Here is an 18,661-nt window from a genome sequence, read left to right on the forward strand (position 1 = left end):
AAATACTTAAATTTAAGCCTAGATTAGAATTCAAAGCTACATTTAAATAAACCATGGCATTATTTTCAACGTTCTTACTTTTCTTGTTCTTATTAGCTATCATTCACTGAGTACTATGTTCCATGGAATGGGCTAAGAACTTCAGATTTGTCTTAACACTACTCTATGAGAAAACCTTTTTGATAGAGTCTAAGTAAGACCCATCACAGTAACTTAGAAATAGGAAAATATAACCTGTAAGTTAAAAGTAATGGGAACCTGAGTTTATCAAGCCTGGAGAAGAGATAACTGAATCGCCTTTCAGTAGAAACTCTTAAAGACTTTACAAAACACTTAGTTAGAAATAATTCCTTAACTTTGATACTACATCATTTATGAAATCACAGGGCAGGATACTAAATGAAAAGTACTATCTTCCACATTTCTTTTTCAGTCAAGACAAACCTCTACTAAGATGCCAAAGAATGTCTAATATGGTCACCCACATACAGGATGACATAAGTGCTGGCTCAGTTTTTATCCCAGGGTAATTTTTAAATGCTATCTCTCTTACATACTTTGAATTATCTTTTCTGAAACTAAACACTGAGGTTCAATTTCAGGAAATAGAGAGGAATTACAATAGTTAAATCAACTGTTTGTTTCCAGCATGCATGTGGTCCACACTAAAAATTCTACTTTCTTTTCTTGTATAAAACATATTTTTTAAATTACACTGTTTGTACATAAGAGTCTCCATTTGCCTACTAATAGATTTAAATATCTGACTCTCCTTGTATGTTTACATACACCTCCCAGGTAAAAAGCATAACTAGTGGGAAAAATTAAGATTCTATTTGTAATTTGTTACATAGTAATTTACTACTATGATTCTATACCTTGATTAGAATTGCCACATGAAGATATTCAGTAATAGTTAAAATGACTTGAGTTCAAACCAATTATTATAGGGGATAATACAAATACAAATATTCTAACAGTTTTTCTCTGCTCAGACTCATTAAACAGCAAGGGTATTGTAGATTAAACTTATGCTCCAACTCTAGAGTGCCAATGACAGTGGTGTCTGTGTCCACTTGGACAATAAGAATTATAATGCAAAGTTCTGATTGTTTTTTAAATAGTTTACAAAATTTGTTTCTCTTTTTAAATGGACACACGTCCATAACTACCCTTAACAAGTTCATTAAAACCCAGCAACAAAAATGTCCTCTATTCGAAAAAAATTCTTTGATTATTTATAACAAATTTCAACAATGAGGAGGGAAAAAACATTTAATACTACAATGTAAAGAAGCTAAAGGCATTCCCATACAAAGTCTGCTCCTGAGGGAAGTGAAACTGCTACCTTAAAGTGGCATCTTATATTTAAAGACAGAAACAGATTAAACTATATAAACAGTTTTAAAAAATCATCAAAGATAGTGTAGCGATAGCTGACATAAGTGATAACTTATTATGATCTTAAAAATTCATGACAACTACTTTTAACTCTAAAAGTGAATGCATAATTATTAGAATCTAATTAATGTTTCAGTTCAGCTCACTTCAGGCGCTTAGTCGTGTCCAACTCTGCGACCCCATGAACCGCAGCATGCCAGGCCTCCCTGTCCATCATCAACTGCCAGAGTCTACACAAACCCATGTCCAATGAGTCGGTGATGCCAGCCAACCACCTCATCCTCTGTCGTCCCTTTCTCCTCCTGCCCTCAATCTTTCCCAGCATCAGGGTCTTTTCAAATGAGTCAGCTCTTCGCATCAGGTGGCCAAAATATTGAGTTTCAGCTTCAACATCAGTCCTTCCAGTGAGCACCCAGGACTGATCTCCTTTAGGATGGACTGGTTGGATCTCCTTGCAGTCCAAGGGACTCTCAAGAGTCTTCTCCAACACCACAGTTCAAAAGCATCAATTTTCCAGTGCTCAGCTTTCTTTATGGTCCAACTCTCACATCCACACATGACTACTGGAAAAACCATAGCCTTGACTAGACAGACCTCTGTTGGCAAAGTAATGTCTCTGCTTTTTAATATGCTGTCTAGGTTGGTCATAACTTTTCTTCCAAGGAGCAAGCATCTTTTAATTTCATGGCTGCAATCACCATCTGCAGTGATTTTAGAGCCCAGAAAAATAAAGTCAGCCACTGTTTCCACTGTTTCCCCATCTATTTGCCATGAAGTGATGGGACCGGATGCCATGATCTTAATTTTCTGAATGTTAAGCTTTAAGCCAACTTTTTTTTTCTTTATTATTTTTTTTTATTTTTTTTTCCATTTATTTTTATCTCTCCTCTTCCACTTTCATCAACAGGCTCTTTAGTTCTTCTTCACTTTCTGCCGTAAGGGTGGTGGCATCTCCATATCTAAGGTTATTGATATTTCTCCAGGCAATCTTGATTCCAGCTTGTGCTTCCTCCAGCCCAGCGTTTCTCATGATGTACTCTGCATGTAAGTTAAATAAGCAGGGTGACAATATACAGCCTTGACGTACTCCTTTTCCTATTTGGAACCAGTCTGTTGTTCCATGTCCAGTTCTAACTGTTGCTTCCTGACTTGCATACAGGTTTCTCAAGAGGCAGGTCAGGTGGTCTGGGATTCCCATCTCTTTCAGAATTTTCCACTGTTTATTGTGTTCCACACAGTCAAAGGCTTTGGCATAGTCAATAAAGCAGAAATAGATGTTTTTCTGGAACTCTCTTGCTTTTTCGATGATCCAGCAGATGTTGGCAATTTGATCTCTGGTTCCTCTGGCTTTTCTAAAACCAGCTTGAACATCTGGAAGTTCACGGTTCATGTATTGCTGAAGCCTGGCTTGGAGAATTTTAAGCATTACTTTACTAGTGTGTGAGATGACATATCTCATTTGATTCACATTGCAACCCCAGGAACTAGACAAGACAAATAGTATTACCACCCATCTCTGGCTTAGAAAAATGACTCTCCCTCCTCTAACAGCTAACAAAAAACTGTAAATATCAAGTCAAGATTCTAAAGTAGCTGGTTCATAAACTAGAACCAGTTTAAGGATGAATGGTATTAAGGTACATTCTCCACCTAGTAACCCAAATTTTTATTATGAAAAATTCTAGGCTTACATAAAAGTTGAATCAATGTATGCTATCCATGAACATCTATATACCTCCTATGTAGATTCAACAATTAACATTTGCCTTTTTTTCTCTTGACCAAAAAAGTTGCAGACATGATCTCAAAAAACTTCAGTGTGCATCTCCTAATAATAAGGACATTCTTCCACATTACCACAATTATCATTATCACAACTATTCCTACTATCACCTACTGGGTTAGCCAAAAGGTTCTTTTGGGTTTTTCCAGAACATCTCACTGAAAAACTCAAACAAACTTCTTGGCCAACCCAAAAGTACCCAATCTGACCCTTTGACTCTAGGTTTCTCTATAAACTTTATCTGTGAATCAATTTAGAGCACTTTGGAGAAGGAAATGGCAACCCACTCCAGTACTCCTGCCTGGAAAATCCCATGGACAGAGGAGTCTGGTAGGCTATAGTCCATGGGGTCACAGAGTTGGACACGACTGAGCGACCTCACTTTCCTTTCCTTTGGCTTTTTTACCAAAGTCCAACATAAGAAACAGTCATATAAAGAAACTAGTCAGACAACTGAATTAAGATGACAGAGTGAAGCATAAACAGAATTTCTCTTCCCTGATCCCTAATGCAATAACAAAGTATAGCTTACTTTTCTTTAAATGTCCCCAAATCACCACCAACCAAGAAAACAGCAAATTATACTATTAATTTCAAGGGGATGCAAACACAAACACACACAAAGATTCTAAACTACAGACAGTGTGGTATGGTGCCTGCCCTTAGCCCAATCCCCAGAAATAGTATTGAGCAAGGAAGGTAAGTAAATAAAATCCTTTAGGCAACAAGACCTACAAGGTAAGTAAGTAGCCTGAGGAAAAACCCGTCTGAGTAGAAGCCCAGCAGGACTGGCTGCTAAGGCTTGCTTTCTCTCAAAGGAACTGGGCTCAGACTGGGGAATCAAAGTCCAAGGGAGCTGGATACCCACTTGACTGGGCGTGCCTAGTACACGATGTGTAATCTGTCTCAGAAGACAAAACAGAGGTCCCTAAATGACAGCTGTACTCACCCTCACGGAGCTCATTCACTCCCTATTCCAGACTACAGAGAAGTCGCTCAGTCATGTCACTCTTTGTAACCCCATGGACTGTAGCCAGTCAGGCTCCTCTATCCATGGGGATTCTCTGGGCAAGAATACTGGAGTGGGTTGCCATGCCCTCCTCTAGGGGATCTTCCCAACCCAGGGATCAAATGCAGGTCTCCCACATTGCAGGTGGATTCTTTACTGTCTGAGCCACCAGGGAAGCCCAAGAATACTGGAGTGGGTAGCCTACTGCTTCTCCAGGGGAACTTCCTGACCCAGGAACCGAACCAGGATCTCCTGCATTGCAGGCGGATTCTTTACCAGCTGAGCTACCTGGGAAGCCCCATATTCCCCCTTTAGAAGGAACCTTAAAAAAAAGAAAACAAAAAACCATGGTTAAATTTCGAGCTAGGCAACTAAAGTCTTTTAGACCTATAAATACATAAAGATTTGTTATAGTGAAATATTTTTTGGGTAAAAAAATGAACCAAAATGCTAAGTCAGATCATTGGAAAGATGCACTTTTACTACCACAACCTTAGCAAGGAGAGAAGATAGATTTCTTTCCACACTGGGATCAAAATAAACATTTTTATCTTCCCATCTGCCTTTCTACCTCTGCAAAAATAAAGACTGAAGTTAGGGGTAGGCACCAGGCACAACTATGATAGAATAAAGACAAACAAGGGCTGCAATGGAGATGGCGGAGTGGAAGAGTTTTAGCACCTGTGTATCTTAACAATATTGTATCTGTATATGTTTATATATATGTCTATATACGGGACTTCCACAAGTTTGATGTTTGGTCTCCTGCTTACAAGTTTATGACACTCATAGCCAGAGAAAGAATTTCAGAACAAGAGATCAGAACATTAAGATTTTCAACGAAAAAGAATAGCATTAGTGGGTGAAAGTAAGATGAGAAAGAAGCTGTTTACACTGTGTCAAAGTATCTCCCCACAGGATACATATTAACAACAAAGGGAAAAAGAGTTAACTATACACTGGAGAAACCTGGCAGCCATCACCTTAACCAAGTGATTAATGCTAACATCACCAGTAATGGGACAAATTGACTTTACATGCTTCTCAATATTACAACACTGGGAAAACACAACCCGTGTTCTTTGAACAAGCACTAGTTAACATGACTCATCCTTTTCAGACTATAAGGATCAACATAATGAAACACTGTTATAGTTCTTTTATATGAATGTATGCTATATAAATATAATGTATAGTAATGAACTACTTAGCAGATTTCTTTAGCATACTTTTATACAATATAAATTTGTTAACATTAAAAAAACTTATCTACCAGCTAAGTATCTAAAGCCAAATGAAATAGGTGTCAAATGATTCATACACAAGAGCTGTTAATTTTCTATGCAGTTACTGTTGTCAAAAATTAAAAATTAGGTACAATCACCAAACACTGGAGAAAACCACATTTATGCTTATAACAATTTCCAGATTTCTAGTCTTTTGGTTACATTGCTTTACAACTGAAAAGAAATTAGACATTCTTTAAGACCTTAGTTAGGCAAAGACCTCTTAGAACACAAAGCACCAACTATAAAAGAGAAGTGCTATTAAATCGGAATTAATCAAAATTTTAAACTTTTGCTTTTCAAAAGACAGTAAACAAAATGACAAGGCAAATCGGACTGAGAATAAAAGACAACTGAATTTTTAAAATGGGCAAGAGATTTGAATAGACATTTCAATAAAGGTGATTACAAATGGCAAGTAAGGACATGAGAAGATGCTCAACATCACTGATCATCATAAATGATGTGAAACATAATGAAGTGAAACATAAATTACAAGCACAAAAGATAGCACTACACACCCATTAGAATGACTAATATTTAAAAGACTGACAATACCAAGTGTTGATGAGGATATGGAGCATTAGGAAGTCATATACAATGTCCCCAGAAGTGCAAAATGGTACACACGTGTTGGAAATGTTTGACAAAAAGTTAAACATACACTTACCCATATGGCCCAGCAATCCCAATCCTGGGGAAACAAAAACATACACTCCCCCCGAAAAAAGACTTGTACAAGAATATCCATAGCCACTTTTATAATAGCCCCTAACTAGAAACAACTCAAATGCCCATCAACTGGCAAACAAATAAACTCTCTTATGTGTATATAATGAAATGTTACACAGCAATAAAGAACTACTGACACATACAACAACTGAGATGAATCTCAAAAGCACTAAGTGGAAGAAACCAGACAGAAAAGAGTACATTCTACACAATTCCATTTATGTCAAACTCTAGAAAAAGCAAAAACACAGTGACAGAAAGCCTACCAGCAGTTGTCAGGAACCAGCAATGAAGGGAGGGAAATGATGACAAAGGAGCAAGAGGAACGTGCTGGGATGATGAAAATATCCTACATCATGATTGTGGTGGTGGACATACAACTATATACATCTGTCAAAATTCATCAAATTGCATACTTAAAGTTGGTGAGGTTTACCGTATGTAAATTATAACTCAAAGCTAACTTTAAAAAATAATAATAAGCCAAGACACAGAAGCATCCTAAGTGTTCATCAAGAACGAATGGATAAAAATATGTGGGGTCTGTGTGTCATACACACACACACACACACACACACACACACACACACGCGCGCGCGATGGAATATTACTCAGCCATAAAAATGAATGAAACAACGCCATTTGCCACAAAATGGATGGACCTTAAGATTACCATATGAAGTGAAGTAAGTCAGACAGAGAAAGACAAATGTTTATCACCTATATGAGGAATCTGAAAAGATGATATAAATGAACTTATTTACAAAACAGAAATAGACTCACAGACATAGAATAAATTGGGAGCAAAGGATGAACAGATGCACCCTACTATATATAAAATAGATAAGGATTTACTGTATCTCACAGGGAACTATATTCAGTATCTTTTTAATAAACTATAATGGGAAAGAATCCAAAAAAACGAATAAAGATATATACATATATAAGTATAGCCAAACCACTCTGCTATACATCTGAAACTAACATAATATTGTAAGCCAACTATACATCAATAAAATAATAACAGTTTCCCTTGGAGTAGTGATTAGGAGAGCATCTAAGGAAAACTCTCAAGTGTTAGTACTTTTCTATCTCTTGATCTAAGTGGAAGACACATGGCTATTTAGTTTGGAAAAAGTCACTGAGCTATACAATTATGGTTTGTGTGCTTTCTGTATCATGTTTTACGTCAGTAAAAAGTTTACTAAAAAAAAAGAAGAATAAATCCTGAACAGTCTGAGGTCTGAGGTTAAAGGGACTTAACACAAATAATGGCAGTGATTCAAAACTGCAGCCAATAAAATAAATGAGCAGAAAAAAAGCAAGAGGAAAGAATGCTCATATAACCACAATTATAAGAAGATTCAAAAAGCAATCGCATGTCCAAACCGTATTTTTCTATCTGGAGGGCTTGACTGGATTTAAGTTTTTATATATAAATGGTTGGGACACAATTGACTTTGTCCAAATCTTACTCAGCATAACATTTTCTGAAGTTTACTTTATTTGTATTTCTAGAGACACACATAACACAAATATATTCAGAACATTTTCATTCTATAATTTAGCTTTCTGCTCGAAAGAAAAAAAAAAACTTACTAACCTCCTTCATAAATGACTTGCCTATCCGCACCACTTTTGCAAATAAAATGGGATCGTGAGAAAGGTGGGGACCAAGGTAACAGAACATATTGAAGACGTCTCTCCTCAAATCTTCAAAGCTCTCTGCTTGTTTTGGTGCTCTCTTATTTTGCAGAGCACTAACAGGTGAGCCTTTAGCACCTTTAGGAACGCCAACTCTACAAAAAGAAGAAAAATGTATATATACTATACAATGCTCCATTTTAAGTTAACACAGTCATATTATAAAACTTTTCTTACTAGTATTTGCTTCTTCTATTTCATTTATGCTTAACTTCATTATACCACATAATTTAATTGGTAGAAAAAGACAAAAACAATACTCATTTGAAAAAACTCAGAGCTTAGGAGACCGTTTCAAATTAACTGCATAAGAAAAAGGAAATCAGAGAAGTGTAGGTTCCATGTAACAGTTAACATGTTCATACATCATATGAACTTGGTTTTTAATTAAATTTGGTCAATATCAGGAATTTGGATATGGGAATGGGGAACAAGGGATGGACCTCAGAGACACAAAGACGAAAGAGAAAAATATGGAGATAACATCACTGATGCAAGTCAATAAACAGTTCTCAACCTGACTTCCACTACCTAGACTGAATGTGAGGTAGGTGACAATAGGGAAGGTGAGCGGCATAATGAAAGAGGGTATGTCACACTAAAAAGGACAGCACGCCCAGAGTTCTCAGCTGCTGAGCAGGTGTGCCGCTGTGGAGCCACAGGGGTCCCTCTCTGAAGAGCCTTCACAGTCCACAGCACGGTGGCCTGAAGGCAGCAGCCAGCAGCTATGCACGAGCCACAAAGCTGGGGCTCATGAGGCAGGCTCTGATCTGTGGGGCTGAAGCCAGCACTGCTGCCAGCACTGCTCCTACATATCCTACAAGTAGGTGAGGGCTAGAGGACTAGTTGACACAGTAACCAGGGATGATGAGAGAGGCTGCGGTAGCAATTTCCACAACAGCAGCCTATATGCCAGAAGAGACAAGGCAAGCAGAGTGGCACAGACCTCACTCAGAGCCAGTCAACCCAAGATAAGAGGAAAATTACACTAGGTAAAAACTTTAGGAATTCTCTCCTCCCCAAGAGAGAGGCAAAAGTCAAAAACAGAAGAATGGAGTTTTCACTCTCAGTGAAGCAAATCCTACCTAGAAATCTAACATGTAGTTTTGAGACAACACTGCAGCACAAATTCCGCAATGCCTGGTGTAGATGATAGGAGACAAGCCTGCCAGCCAGAAGGATATGCTCTGTGACCATCTCTTATCTTCTGATAAAACAATTTAAAATATATGCTTGATTGAATTAAAATATATGCTTGATTGAAGGAGACAAGGTAAATATGCAGATTTTATTTTGTAGTCCTAAACTCTTTCTACCTCAATTAGTAAAGCATATGGTAACATACCTTCGGTAGAGAGGCTCAATAGTTATATGAATCAGCTTGCAAATAGCAAGGGCTATTAGTTTATGTGAAGCTGCATAGTATGGAGGCATCTGATCCATAATGCTCTGGGCATGCTGCCAATCACCAATCTTTAACAAGGCTTCCAACAAACCAAGTTTTTGGTTGTCAGGTGGCTAAAAAAGAACAATTATAGCAAAGATACTCAGAATACAGACACCAATAAATCTTTAAATATTTTTCTTTTTTTTAAATATTTTTCATTTAAAAAGCTAAGCCAAATAACACAATGTATGTCAATAACAGTTGCCATCCGTGGCAAATTCAACAGTATTTTCTTGAAAGCACAATCGAGTTTTTAAGTGACTGAAAAAAAAAGAAATAATAGGATCTGCTTTATCATTTAGCAGACAAAACACAACAGTTTACAGACTTGGAATTAAATTCAGTTCTACTGTGCCACAGGAAACTAGAATTCATCTTTGAAAATCCCTTCAGGACTTGAGAGACACTATATACATAGAACAAATATAGTTAATACATGTGTGATATTATCTAGAATACATTCTGAAATTTATATAGGAAAAAACATGACAGCCTCGTTTGGGAGGTGCCAAAACCATGTTTGCAAATTAGTATTCCACAAACTAGGTTTCGTCACAATCAAAATTAAGAAATTCTTCTTCCACAAGTTGAATAACCATCACAAGTTGAATTTCATAATTCTAAATCCAGAAGACAACATTTATCAGAATAAATTATATACCTTCTCCACTTTCTCCTCTTCTTTTTCCTTTTCTTTCTCTCGCTCGTCAATTTTATCAGAAGACAATACAACCATTGTAAGTTTTCTAACAATCTGTTTAGCTTCTACAATTTCTCGTTTGTGTTCATCCATAATGCAATTATCAGCTGGAAGAAGCTAAAAATGGTTCATTAAAATTTCATAAAATAGCTAATACTATTTGCACACATAAAAAGCAAACACTACTCTCAACTGATAAAACTGTACATAAGAAGTCTGGTCTATTTATGACCATAATTTCCCTTCGAAATAGGTCTCCCCCTTATTTTCATATTAACCTGACAGGGTTAAATATCTGAATTATGTACACTTTTTAAACTCAGGTAGCAATTCAAAGTTTCATCTCTTCTGTCAGAGGTCCTAAATTAATATAATACTACAACAGCAATACCTACCATTGCATTTATTAGTTTATCCAAGAAAATGCATACCTGTTCAATTAAAAATATCAGAGATTTCCCCTTTAAAGGCCAAACCCCAAATTAAATAAAATACTATATACAGATCCAATTTGGGAGAGGTAAACTATTGATTTACATAATGGGGCAAATTTTATTCCTCTAAATGAAAAATCTCAAGTCGAAAAATTATGAACAACTTGACATCTCACTTTTCATTTTCTAGATACCTATTTGTCTTAAGTCAAAAACTAGTTTCTAGTTTATTACAAAAGAAAAAGTATCATGTGGATAGTTGACCCTCCATTATGAAAAAAAGGATCAAGTATCTCAAGTACAGCCATCTTGTATGAGTAGAAGATGGTTAGTATGGACATTTCATAAATAGACACATATCCAACAAACCATTATTGAGTCATTTTTGCTAGGCACTATGGTGATAGCTCACCATTCCTGCCCCTAGAAATGCAAAATCTATTTCAATAGATAAATCTAATGCAAACTAAAAAATCAGTAAATAATAAAAGGAGACACAGTGAGGGGCTTCCCTGGTGGAGCAGTGGTAAAGACTCTGCCTGCCAATGCAGGAGACACAAGAGATGCAGGTTCAATCCCTGGGTCAGGAAGATACTCTGGAGTAGGAAATGGCAACCCTCTCCAGTATCCTTGCCAGGAAAATCCCATGGACAGAGGAGCCTGGTGGGCTATAGTCCATGGAGCCGCAAAGAGTTGGACATGACTGAGCACATGCACAAGGAGACACAGTGAAATATTAAACTACATACTACAGACTTTATCCCATCAGTCAAAAAGGGGAGTGGAAGAAAACTCATTATGGACTGGTGCAAGGAGGTAAGCCAGACTTTTTCTCATTCCTTATTCTCTCCACTGGCAATCAAACCCATTTTTATTGCTCTACTTATATACCTATCAAATATCTACCACAGATTCTCATCTTTTACCTAGTCTACTTCAATTGCCTCTGAAATCTCCCATTACAATGGGTTAACACTATGTTTTTAATTATAGTTCTCTCCATTTCTAGTCTTGTGTATTTTGAAAATATGGTATTAGGTATATATAAAAATTACAATGATTATATCTTTCTAGTAAAAACAACTTTATTATTATAAAGTGATTCTCTGTTTTGTCTGACAAGAATAATTTCCCTGGTATATTTTCCCACCCTTTTACTTTCAACCTTTCTTTGCCCTTAGGTTTCAGAAGTCTCATGTAAACAATTAACTGGTTTTTAATCCCATCTGAAAATCCCTGTCACTTTAACAGGAATACTTTTAAACTGTGCTTATATTTACAATTAAGCTGAAAAATGTCAATAATAAATCTATCATCATTTTTGTACTTTCCATTTGTTCTCCAAGTCTATATTTGCCTGTATAAACTCATACCTATGTCTTCAGATTCTTCTTTTTCTGACCAGTTTTTCATGTTTTCAGTTTGTACATCCTTGTCTACACTAAATCTTGAATGGCTGTCTACTATCAACAAGAAAAAAATCCAAACTCCTTACCATGGCCCTTAACAACCCTTCATAGTTTGGCCTCCAATCTACTTCTCCATCCTCATTTCCCCTACATACCATCCTAGGCTCCAACCACTCTGAGCTTCTCGGTGTTCCCCTAAGGGGATAATGAAATCTTTTCAAACCTCTTGCCTTTATATTCAGTTAATTCTACCTACAATGCTTTCCACCTATTTAAGCCTGGCCAACACCTCAAGTTCCCAGTTCAACATCAGCAGTTTGGAGAAGCCTTCCAAAATCCCCCAGGGACAGAGTTGGTCACTACCTATTTTGAGCCCTCATAGCACTATGTGAATATTTCCAATAAAGTACTTATAGAATGCAAAATGTTTTCTCCCTTGCTAGACTATGACTGCTTCCAAGATAGTGATCAAATTTCATTCAGCTCTGTAACCATTATATGTAATGACAGGCAAGGAAGTTAGAAGTTAGAAAGTGATTTCAAAGGCAGTGAAGATGATGTCAGTTTTGAACAGTTCATAGATATCCTAACTCACAACCTCATAAAACAAGAAATTCTATACTACAAACCTAGTGTTTTCAAACTGACAGGCTAAGCTCTTGCTGAACTAGAGGTCATCTATCACAACCACATACACATTCCTCTAGATCCTGCAATAAAAGCACATCTATTATCCAGCAGTAAAAACACCAGAGAAGCTATCTTTTTAAAGTACATGAAAAGTTCCAAATTCATCCTGAATCCTCAAAATTAACATGTAGGGGAGAAGGAAGAACTATTTAGGTAAACCCATATTTCCCATAATCCGTGCGTGTATAATATAGCAGTCTAAAACCACACTGATTAGAACTTGGCCTCTCTCTCCATGACATATGCCTTGATGACAATTAAGAACTTTAACTTCACAGTTAACCTTGAATTCTGTACAAAAGGTATTTCATTTCCATGGTTCCTATAAACTAAATTCATTCACTTTATAAAGCAAACACAAAGCAATAATGTAATAGGGCTTCAAAAATTAAGACTTGAGCATCTAGAACCAATCTTGGAGTGCTACATGGCTGCCTCCTCCTCTTCCCCACCCCTGGGATGAATAACCAAATATTCTTAGCAGCCCACTTAACTTACATGTACATAAAGATCATCTAAGTCAATAAGGTTAAACTGTAGAAGTACTGCTGCAACTCTGTATAAAGATGAAGGAGTCTCTCCATTTGGTTCCTTGAAAAACAAAAGAAAAGTTTCTATTTAGTGCAAAAAGTACAACTAAAATCTATCTTTTTAATCTACCAATAATTAAGAACATTTAGATCAAATAACTCTAGGGCAACAATAAGCTTCATTGCTCTTCCTGACCATGAATAATAACATCCGAATTCAGAACAAATATAATCATATGAATATCTCTTTTCACATTGGTACAACTGATGAACACAAGAAAAGCAGTTTCAAAAATGGACACATGCTAATATTTGAATAAAATCTGAAACTTGAACAGAATGAGATTTTATACTGCATAATACTTGGTTTGGGTTTCTGTTTATATGTGTGTTTTCTTAACTTGCTTTTTCAAGTACTTCTCAGTGGAGTTGCAGATAGACAAGACTGACAAATTTGGAAGTGTGGAACCATTGTGTCTGCTTGATACTTTTCTCCCTGTTCTTTTATTTCTTGGGTTCTGTGCTAAGTATATCTGCTTGTCAGCTGACTTCCCCTTCAAAACGGGTGTCTGTACTTCTTCCCTGGTAGCTCAGACAGTAAAGAATCTGCCAATAATGCAGGAGACCTAGCTTCCATTCCTGGGCCAGGAAGAGTTCCTGGAGGAGGAAATGACAATCCACTCTGGTATTCTTGCCTGGAGAATCCCACGGACAGAGGAACCTGGGAGGCTGCAGTCCATGGGGTTGCAAAGAGTCGGACACCACTGAGGGATTAACACTACTACTACTATACTTATTACACATGGATAATTAAACATTTTAAAACTAGGAATGGCCAATCCCAGGTCAGCTCTATTGGTCCTACCGAGAAACAGATGGATCTCTGAAGGCTATCAAGATGACTTTCACTTAATTTTTAAATGGCCTGGGGTCAGATGAATAGAAGAATGAAGTGAAGATAACTGGCAATTACTAAATGGCCCAATGCAAATAAAAAGAAAATGGTGACAATACATTATGTTCGGCTTCTACTCAATACTGAACTTGAGAACTTTATGAGTAAACCTCCTCCCGTAATTGTGATATGTGTTATGCACATATGAAGCTAACAAAACTAACAGATATATTAAAAAAGGCATTATTTCACCATGATTTTTAAGACAGATTAAGTCCTCAACTTAAAAACAAGTTTGATTTTAATTGTTTTTAAATGGCTATTTTAGTATCAAAACATTTTTCCATGAAAACAAATGGTGGTCATGGTTTCAGAGCAAAACCACAAAAGCTCACTGACTTGAATCCACCAGGAATATTCACATTTTCCCCGTTAACTCTGCTTAAGTGAGCCATAAGAAGCCTCCAACTCTCAGGGCCAAATGTCAATTCCTGTACTCTGATCTTCCTATCGCTCTGCACAATCCCTGTTCTGTCCTATCTCATGTATCCACATTCTTAAAGAACTTCTATGGAATCCTCTGGAATTCATGACCCATCCTCAGCAAAACCCCCTATACCTTGAAACTCTCCTCTCAATGTATCCTCTAAACCTCTTCTCCCCGCTCTCACCTTAACATCTGAACAGAGCCTAGCATTCACTAGGAACACCACTCCCACTGTAACCCAGTCAAGTGGTGGCTATTTTCCCTGGACCCCTCACACTACTAGGCCTGGAGGTAGGGTATGAATCATCTTTGTTTTTATAGTTGTTTTCAGACTATTCCCCATCCATGCTCCCTAAAGCCCACCCAGCTTTGAATTTTCTATCACTCACTATCCTTCACTATTCTTGTGATCTAGTTTCATTCTGCTGTGGTCCAAGAAAATATTTCACATGATTTCAATGTTTTAAATGTATTGAGACTTGTTCTGTGGTCTAATATAAGGTCTATCCTGGAGAATGTTCCATGTGTACTTGAGAAGAGTGTGTAATCTACTGTAGTCCAATGGACTGTTCTATATATGTCTGTTTTAAGTCTAACTGGCTTACAGTGCTGCTCAAGTCCTCCATTTCCTCTCTGATCTTTTGTCTAGTTTTTCTATCCACTAATGAGAGTGGGGTATGGAAATCCCCAATAGTTACTGTAGAACTGTCTATTTCTCTCTTCAATCCTGCTAATGTTTGCTTCATATATTTTGAGGCTCTGTTTGGTGCATATACAGTTAACTGCTTTATGTTCTTGATAGGCTGACCCTTTTATCAATATATAATGTCTTTTGATATCTATTGTAAAAAAATTTGCTTTAAAGTCTATACAGCCACCCCATCTCTCCTAGATACTGTTTGCATTGGTTATCTATTTACATACTTTCGATTCCAACATATTTGTATCTTTGGATCTTAAAGTAAGTCTCTTATAGATAACATATAGTTGAATCATGCTTTTTTCCCCCTCTCATTTTATTACAATGAATTTTAACACTATAGAAAAGTCACGTGACGTTGGATCTTGCTTTTTTTATACATTCTGCCAAACTGCTTTTTAATTACAAAGTTTAATCCATTTACATTTAAATAATTAGTAATGAGGAAGGACTTCTGCCATTTTACTATCTGTTTCCTGTCTTATTTTATTGTTTCTCATTTCCTCCATCACTTTTTTAGTGTTTTTTTTTAATTCTCTGTTTCTTTCCTCTTCTATTTATTTTTTAAGTATTTTCTTAGTGGTTATTTTGAGTGTTAACAGTTAACATTTTAAACTTATATTTTGAATTAATATCAACTTAGCTTCAATATTATACAAACTCTGCATCTATAAATCTCTATCCTTCCCCCTTTAATATTGTTACACATTGTGTGTCAACTAGATTTATAATTGTTGTTTTCTTCTTTTGTCTTTTAAATCATATCATAAAAAAGGAGAAGCTACAAACCAAAAAATATAATAATATTGGCTTTTATATTTAGCTATGTAATTACATTTACTAATGTTCTTTATTTTTCCATATGGCTTCAAGTTACTGTCTAGTGTCCTTTCATTTCAATCCAAAGGACTCACTTTAGCATTTCTTGTAGACAGGTCTGCTAGCGATGAATTCCCCCAACTTTTATTTTGGAATATCATAATCTCTCATTTTTGAGGGGTAGTTTTGCTGGATATAGAATTCTTGGTTTCATTCTTTCAGTACTTTATATGGTCCATTCCACTGCCTTCTGAAGAAATCAGCTGTCAATTTATTGAGGTTACTTGTATGAATGAGTCACATCTGTTTTGCTGCTTTCAAGATTCTCTTTGACTATTATATATATATAATATACTATATTATAATTTGACTATAATGTGTCTCAGGGTGGATCTCTCTGAGTTTATCCCATGTGGTGTTCCTCAAGTATCTTAGATGTGTAGATTCATACATTTCATCAAATTTGAGAAGGTTTCCACCATTATTTTTTCAAATATGCTGTCCTTTTCTCTCTCTCCCCTCTGCCTCTGACTCCACAATGTACATACTGACAGACCTTTTTTTTTTTTTTTTTTTTGGCTGCACCGTATGTGGGATCTTAGTTCGCTAAACAGGGATTGAACCCAGGATCACAGCAGTCAAAGCATCAAGTCCTAACCACTGGACAGCCAAGGAACTCCTCACATATTAGTATACTTGATGGTGTCCCATAGGTCTGTTAGGCTCTGGTGATTTTTCTTCATTCTTTTCTGTTTCTGCTCCTCAGACTATATAACTTCAATTAATTTATCAAGTGGTCTAATTGTTTCTTCAGCATTCTCAAATCTGCTGCTGTACCCATCTAGAGAATTTTTTATTTCAGTTACCACATTTTTGGCTCCAGAATTTGTTTGGTTCCTTTTTAAATAATTTTTAATAATTTCTACATTTTTATTGATATTCTGTCAGGCAAGATAGTGCTTTCCTGGTTTTCTTTAGTTCTTTTTCCATGGTTTCTTATAGATACTAAGCATATTTAGGGCTGTTGACTTAAATTATTTATCTAGTATGTCCACTGCTTGAGCTTCCTCGGGGATACTTTCTATTAATTCTTTTTCTTATGAATAAGCCTTACTTTGTTCCTTTTCAAAACTCATTATTTTCTGTAGAAAACTGAATACTGTGAATACTGAATATTTTGAATACTGTGTGGCAATTCTGAAAATCAGATTCTGCCCCCTCTATGGGGTTTGTTGTTGTCTGCTTATTTAATGACTTCTCTAAACTAACTTTGTAGTCTATACTACTGTTGTGTGTGATCATTGAAATTTGTATTCTTTCATCTTAGTGGTCAACTAGTGTTTTGCATTTCTTAAAGACCTGAAGAGAAAAGAAAAAAAAATACTCTTCCAGTCTTTGCACACTGGCTTTGTTAGGGCACTCCTCAACAGTTGGCCAGGCCATTTACAACTTTGCCTTAGTCTTCACTTCCTGCTTGTGCAGAGCTGAAGGCCAGCCTGAGGAAAAACCATTGGGTCTTCTCAGCCATTTCCGGAGCATGCATCCAGTTCTGGGCATGCACTTGGCCTTTTTTTTTTTTTGCCTCTGATTCCATACAGGCAGGAAATTTTCTAAAGCTCTTATTCCCCTTTCTTTCTCCTTCTTACTTCCCAGGCTTTCAGTCTCTCTATTGCTTGTCTCTTACTATTGTCTCTTACTCCAGACTGCTAAAGCAAGTAACAGTGCCTTCAAATGCTTTTGGCAAAAGCCACCCTAGCCCAATGGACTTCCCTGGTGGCTCAGATGGTAAAGCGTATGCCTACAGTGCGGGAGACCTGGGTTCAATCCCTGGGTTGGGAAGATCTCCTGGAGAAGGAAATGGCAACCCACTCCAGTATTCTTGCCTGGAAAATCCATGGACGGAGAAGCCTGGTAGTCCATGGGGTTGCCTGGACTGAGCGACTTCACTTTCACCCTAGCCTGAGGGATGCTCCCAGTCAGGCAAAACAAAGACAAGCCCTAGCACCAATCCTTCAGGGAGTAGCCAGACAGGCCAAATTCTTTGAGAACAATTCTTTATATCCTCAGGCATTAGCAATCTGTACTAGGAATGCCGGATTTTATCTTCACAGCCACCATCAATCGGTGTGAGAGATAGTAGGCAGGCAATTTAAAATACTACAGAGCTCTCTTATCCCAAACAGCAGCTTCTTTCTTCATCAAATCATTCCTTGGTTCTTTAAGTTTTTACTAAATTCCAGAGTTCTGTGAGTTGATTGACAGTTTTTTGCCAGTTCATTAGTTGCTTTTATGAAGGGACAGAGCTCTGAGAGTTCTGTACTCTGCCACTTTTAGTTATGTACTATTGTTGTCATCTATGGACCCCTGGGTCACAGCCCTTTACTTAGCAATGAATGATCTTAGCTTCTGAATCACTGTCACTTTCTCCAACTCTATTCCTTTCTTAATTTTTGGAGATTTTCATATACATGTTAGTGATACTTCCATCATGCTGGTTTCTCAGTTCCTTGAATTCCACTCTTGCAAAGACCTCCTCTACCCTATTTCAGCCATTCACTCCATATCCTAAATTCTAATATTACCAACAGCTACAACTCCTCAAAGCACTAATTTCACATATCCACCCTCAAGTGGG

At 36.8% G+C, this 18,661-nt stretch overlaps 1 protein-coding gene across 13 annotated transcripts in view; it reads right to left on the bottom strand.

Annotated features, from left to right (window-relative positions):
- Nucleotides 1-18,661, bottom strand: part of THOC2 (THO complex 2) — a 112,632-nt gene that overhangs the window by 42,796 nt on the left and 51,175 nt on the right. For all 13 annotated transcript variants that reach the window (XM_043895217.1, XM_043895216.1, XM_043895212.1 and 10 more), the window contains exons 9-12: nucleotides 13,094-13,186; nucleotides 10,024-10,179; nucleotides 9,261-9,433; nucleotides 7,815-8,010 (exon numbers count right to left, since the gene is read on the bottom strand). In XM_043895217.1, the coding sequence (XP_043751152.1) occupies nucleotides 7,815-8,010; nucleotides 9,261-9,433; nucleotides 10,024-10,179; nucleotides 13,094-13,186 (618 nt within the window). The remainder of the gene's footprint in view (nucleotides 1-7,814; nucleotides 8,011-9,260; nucleotides 9,434-10,023; nucleotides 10,180-13,093; nucleotides 13,187-18,661) is intronic.

The sequence above is a fragment of the Cervus elaphus genome, chromosome X, assembly GCF_910594005.1.
Source record: "Cervus elaphus chromosome X, mCerEla1.1, whole genome shotgun sequence".
Classification (NCBI taxonomy): Eukaryota; Metazoa; Chordata; class Mammalia; order Artiodactyla; family Cervidae; genus Cervus; species Cervus elaphus.